Below are 6,266 nucleotides of genomic sequence, written 5' to 3' on the forward strand. Positions count from 1 at the left end.
ACAAACCTGCATTTCTTTGGACATGCAAGCAATAAGAAGAAATAGCCTGGAAAATGTATCTAAAAAGTTCTCATTCATAGCCTGCTTCTGGTTTTACGCTGTGTGATAAGGGCCACTATTTACTTCTGATGACGAGGGATCTCTACTCCGGCCAAAGTTGTCAGCAACTGACAGCACTTCACATTTAGCAGTTTCAAACACTCTGTTCAGTATGTTTAACCCATCTTCTGCCCTTCCAGAAGAATAAGACCCTTGCCAACAAATTGAGAATAGAGCAGTCCCTGGGAAGGGGGACTAAAGAAGCTGTTAATTTCCCACTATTTCCAGTGCAGGTCTGTGTCATGTTATTTACATCATACATCATTCATCTGCTGTGATGAAATGCAACCCTGCACGTTAAAAAAAGACCTCCGTACCAGTGAGGATACTGTATCTTTGTGAGAAATGTTTCACATATTTTCCATGGGCACAAGCTGCCCCAGCTTCTATTTAAATCTCCGTAGCTCTCTTCAGAGGGCATTATTCACTTCAGGAAGTTCAGTCAGAAGGTGCTTATCATAAGAAGGGGAAAAGCCAGCATGGCAGCAGACAGTGCCATGGCTCCTGAAGGAAAGGCAAGCACCACTCCTGGAAAAAGGGCTGTCCACAAAATCCGAATGGCCAGCATGGTCTTCAGCTTGGCGCGAGGATGGCAGCAGTGGGTATCTGACCACCATGTAAAGCAAGCCCAAGAGCCCTCTGGATGGGTCCCCCCTACAGAAGACTCACCAGCCCAGCCTGTAGAAGAAAGATCCTTTGAAAAATGGCCAACACCACCTGTCGAGAAGGACCAAGAAAAAGATGATGAAAAAGCCTCAGCAAAGAAATCAGTAACAATAAGAGAAGCTGAAAAAAACTCAAGGGAATCAGATGAAGCCCTGAAAAAGTTCAGCATTAAAAGCAAAGGGGTGACCAAAACAGTTGTAAGCAAAGCCTATGAACGAGGAGGAGATGTTAGCCTCCTCAGTGAAAGATACGAGAACAACAATAGCAGCTCAGAGATGACCAAGCTCAAAGAAGAATCAAATGCAATTGACAAAATTCTTAGTGGCAAATTATCTCCAACCATAAGGAGAAAGTGTTCAAACATGGTTTCAGAGCTGACCAAGGGCTGGAAACAGGTGGAACAAGATGACAGAGAAGGGGCTAAGAAAGAACCACTGCTTAAGTGTCATGATGACAGCCTGGATGCTGAGGACAGTGGCTATGGGGAAGCAGAGGACAAAACTGAGCCAGAAGACAGTGACCGAGAGGTGACGGTTGTGAGAATTAAACGACCTGTGCCATCTCTGTAAGTAAAATATCTCTGTTATATTATCACAAATGGTCAGCAGCCCCTGAGAGAAGTACAAGTTTCCATGAGGAAGATGGGAGGGAGGGAGGGAGAGGAATGGCAGGAAATGGTCAAAGATAACATATTAGTCTTGAAGAAAATACCCATGAAATATCCCTTTGCATATCCTTGTGCTTAAGTAGTCAGTCAACAACATCTCACTATAGCCTTGGGTTTTATGTGCTATATAGAGACAGGAATTTATGTTTGGGAAATTTTAATCATATTTAGTTCTCACACTGGATTTACCTGTTCATCAAAATCACTACTTAGTTCTTAATACTTTAGTTCATATTTCATAGTAACAATTTTTATCTCATCAAGAGCCTACAGCTATTCGTTTCAGTAAATCTTAAGTCTAAAGCAATATACCTGACAAATAATAGTTCCAAATACTTATTTAGTATTTTGCTTAATATAAATTGTAAATATTCCCAGGAGTAATTGGCAGGGAATGTCCAAATTAGTAATTGAAGGAATTAAAGTAGATCTTAACAAAAACTGGGTTCACTGCTTTTCTTTGGAAGCTTTCTATAGATTTAGAATTCATGAAGTCAAAGAATGGAAGCTTTCACAGGAGCTGGGACCCCAAAGGTACATTAGAAAGCATCCAGCCTTTCTCAACATCTGCAGGACTCATTTGAATCATGCTATATGTTATAGATCATTTGACAAAAAGAACATTTGAATCATCAATATATTCTTCAAATTCAGTGTCTCTCTTTGGGTATGCTACCATAAGGGGTGTGTGTGTGGGGGGTGTACATTCACTGAATATGTTGTGGAAGTAGAAGTTCCTGAGATACAGACTTATGTATGCCTGTAAATTGTGTGAAGAAAAAGGAAGCAGACTAATACTTACCTATGGAGTTATTACAGGTTCTATTTTAAATTTTGAATTAAGGAGCAAATGAATAGCATCCAACAATTTTGAGTAATACTTCTCTCAGTAAGAGGGTCTTACTTAAAGACTTCTATGCAAAAGCAGACACACGTAAAATTTGTAGCCCAGGTAGTAAATAAGTAGTAAACAAGTCTCCTAGAAGGGCAGAGGGACAACAGAGTCTGTTAGAAATTCTCCAGTTTCTTTTTCCAGAGACCTCCAGCAGAAACACCCTTCTAGAAGACAGCTACAAACAGTTGTGTGGTGGCCAGACTTGCCAGTGAGCAGATGCCAAATTAATTCATCACCCTTGTGTTGAAGAGATCCATATACCCAATGCTGCAACATGAACAGCTGTAGGCAGTTGTTACAACACACTGCTCCAGCCCTCAGTTTTACAAACTCGACAATGTCCTTGAACTAAGACAGCAGAAAGGAGCATGTGGCTTCACCTGAACTGTTGCAGTGTAAAAGCTCACATGTAGCTGTAAAATGGTGATGAAGGAGAGTGCAGGCTTTGACGCCAGTGGGCACCGGGCTATGGCTAAGGCGCAGCCCAGGTGCTGCCTGCTGGCTTTGCTGGGCAGGGAGGACAGCTGAAGGTGAAACTTAAACCAAAGCAGGGCTCAGCAGAGCTCATCCACCTGAGCCTGCAAGGAAGGAAAAGGCTGGCACCAGGACATAGGTTCCTACCAGGAGCAATCCCTGTGTGGGGCTCGAGTCTCCACTGCTTCTACTCCATTTCCACCACCATCACACATGTAATGTGAGCGTGACCTGAGCAGGAGGAAATCTGAGCTGAGAAGGCAGTGTTTTCACCCACCCAGCTAGCCTATGTGTAAAGGGAGAGCAGAGCAACAGGGATTGGAGGATCAGGGCCAGTATGTTCACACCATATCCTAATCGCAATTTCAGAAATGAGAGCTGGGACCAAAACAGATTCTGCGATCTCTCTGCAGACAGGCAGGCGGCAGCACCAATCCCGCTGCTCGGATTTTACACCTCACTACTGAGGAGCGTTTACCATGACCGGCATTAGACCATGACTAACATAATACTGGATTTCAACCATACGGCACTTTTTAGCACAGCTATCTGAGCACACAGAGCTATTTTAACTATTTAGATTAGGGAACAGAGTGATGCTTTGCTGTAGGCCGATCAGTCATCTCCCACAAGGAGCAAATGATTAATAGCCATAGTGAAAAATGCTCTCCAGTAACCTAGAGCTTGAAAGTTTGTGGCCTCTGCTTTTGGGAGAGACCACATGCAGCATCCTTTGACAGAAGCTAGGCCTCAAAACCAGGATTTCACAGACTGGGAAAAGAAGATACATTTGCAGCAGTTATAATCTGTAAATAAGCTCAATTAAAACAAATTTCTAATTTAAAAAATGCCATCACAGAAATAAACCAGCTATTTTTCTGTTAAACTTTACTTATATTTTCCTCCTATGCCTAATGTTAGTGCTGCTACCTAGAAAAAACCTGATTAGCCATACTTACTGAGGTGCAAATGATCAAAGTAGCACCTCTGTTACTTAGAGCTCTCCCAATGAAATATGACATGAAAGTCATTTTCTGCACTCACAGTGCTGTTATCAGGACTGGATTTTTTAACTACTCTTTTTTAATTTATTTTATAACCTCAGAGTACACTATTTCAGCCTGCTACTTTCAGGAATCTTCCAGTGTGGCTTAATCTTCAAAGATGCCGTAAGTACGGGGCTATTAAAGGAAATCTCCCTTTTTCCTCTCTATATCCCAGGGAAAAGGCATCAGTACCAGTATTTTATTTTTTTTCCCCTCACACCAGTACCTTCATAATTTCCAGCTGCAGTATTTCTGGAATAAGGTTTCTTAGCAGAAGGCATATTAACTCCTACAGGCATAGGAAACACTCTTTCATTCTTGCATAGGAGCCAAAGGGATGCAACAGTGACATGAAACTCAAAACATTAAAAAGGGATCTGTACCTTTCTCCTCCAGAAAGGATCATAGGAGACATGGAACATGGACACTGCCCTCAAGGTCCTTTCCAACCTTCGCTGTTCTATGATTCTATGAATACAGTAAACAGGTTAAATTAGCTGGTTGCCACAGGTGAAGCACTGCTTACAGTGGGTTAACGTTCACAACCTTCGCTTTGGATCCATGATCCATTGTGTAGGTGTGGTACAGACATGAATGAAAACGTTTTTATGTGTATATAGTTTACTGTGTTCACTTGTCATTAAGCTAAGCAATAGGGGAAATGCCCAAACAGCAGGGAAACAAGGTTTCCTGCAGTTTTGATCTCTCTCTACTGTTTTGCTAACTGGAGTTTGGTTCTCCGGTATTACTGCTAACATTCAGCTGACATCATTGGGGAGGTTTCAGAGCAACCTTCTGGGGACTAAAATATTAGAAAACAGGTTACTTTCCACAGCCACAGCTCAATGTACTCCCTAGCAGAGCTCTGTACAGACACATGCCAAGATGTGGACAGCACAAAGACTAGCTCAGACTACCTATAGCTCACCCACAGCATGTGGGATTGGCCTCTAGAGGAAAGAATATCAACAACATGATGTTACACATACACACAAAACAATAAACCCTCCCAAAATCACCAAGGTCCCTGAAGGTCTTTCCTCATCCTTTGACATTGATACAAATCTCAGTAGCCTTATGTTTCTTTCAGGCTTTTACCCTGCCAGTGGGGATGTGAATTTTGGACTCCAGTACTTGTTCAGAACCTTGTTGTTGTTATTTTAAACACTGACATCTATTGCAGGGGACAGATTTGTCTAGACACTACCTCCCATTTTCCAGACAAGAACAGCTGAGGACCCAGTCCATACACTTACCATTATTGTAATCTCTAACATCAGGGTGGACAATTTCAGGCTCTGCGAGGCAGGCAGAACCTGGGAGCTGCATAATTGACCAAAGGTTTAGAAAGTGCATGTAACCAGCAACAATACTGCTTTGCTCTCATATAGAAGTATGTCATCCTGGGCGAAGCTTGTCAAAATGGGCTCAGTTCTAGGTTGCATGGTGGTAGTGTACATGGGATCAAGTTGTGATCCGTGAATTTGCTTTTGAGTGCAAACTGAAACAGACAAAAACTCTCAAAGAAAGAATTCAGAAGTAGTGAACTCACGCCACCTGGTGGCTAGCATCTCATCTGGAAAAGCATGGTAACCAAGTTGAGAGATTTATAGCAGAACTATGTAATTAAATGATCAAATGCAAACCTGAAACGCCCTTTTTGTTTCTTTCAGCGCAAACAGGATAAATGAAGAAGCACGCACCACAGCCCAGAGGAAATACAGCCCTGTCAATAGCCTGAAGGACAAATGGCAAGAATGGAGCGATCAGCACATCATGTCTCAGAAGCTCAATCCCTTCAGTGAGGAATTTGACCATGAGCTGTCCATGTCCACACGCCTGCACAAAGGAGACGAAGGCTATGGCCGTCCGAAGGAAGGAACCAAAACTGCCGAAAGAGCCAAGAAAGCTGAGGCCCACATCCATCGGGAGATCAGGGACATGTGTTTCATCATTGAATCCATGGCTAAGCCACGGCCTGATGGGAAGATCCAAGTTACATTTGGGGAACTCTTTGACAGATACGTTCGTATTTCAGATAAGGTTGTTGGGATTCTGCTGAGAGCCAGGAAACACGGTCTAGTAGACTTTGAGGGAGAAATGTTATGGCAAGGAAGGGATGATAATGTCATAATTACTTTATTAAAATAAGCATGCTACAACCAGAACAACTTGTTTTGGAAAACCTTTCTCCTCTTCTCCCTTGCTAATAGAATTTGCACATTTTGAATACAAGATTCATCACATAGAAATTACATCAACCATTTTTCTAAATACGTATTTTATAACTACTCCATGGTAACACAAGCATGCAAATAGATTTTTCTCTCTAACAGGAGGGCTTGCAGAACACTTCAGTTAATTGCTACATGAAAAATAGAGGAATCCATACTAAATATAAGCAGCTGATCGTAAAAAC

General features: G+C 42.2%; 1 protein-coding gene across 1 annotated transcript; it reads left to right on the plus strand.

The window, feature by feature from the left end:
• The first annotated feature begins 498 nt into the window (after positions 1 to 498).
• Positions 499 to 6,009, plus strand: ABRA (actin binding Rho activating protein). The gene is made up of 2 exons (XM_061447877.1): positions 499 to 1,330; positions 5,521 to 6,009. The coding sequence occupies exons 1-2, from the start codon at positions 579 to 581 to the stop codon at positions 5,996 to 5,998; spliced, it is 1,230 nt and encodes a 409-aa protein (XP_061303861.1). The 5' UTR covers positions 499 to 578; the 3' UTR covers positions 5,999 to 6,009.
• Positions 6,010 to 6,266: the final 257 nt, after the last annotated feature.

The sequence above is a fragment of the Pezoporus flaviventris genome, unplaced genomic scaffold (assembly GCF_033815535.1).
Source record: "Pezoporus flaviventris isolate CSIRO_AGI_PZ_B2104156 unplaced genomic scaffold, CSIRO_AGI_Pfla_v1 ptg000007l, whole genome shotgun sequence".
Taxonomy (NCBI): Eukaryota; Metazoa; Chordata; class Aves; order Psittaciformes; family Psittacidae; genus Pezoporus; species Pezoporus flaviventris.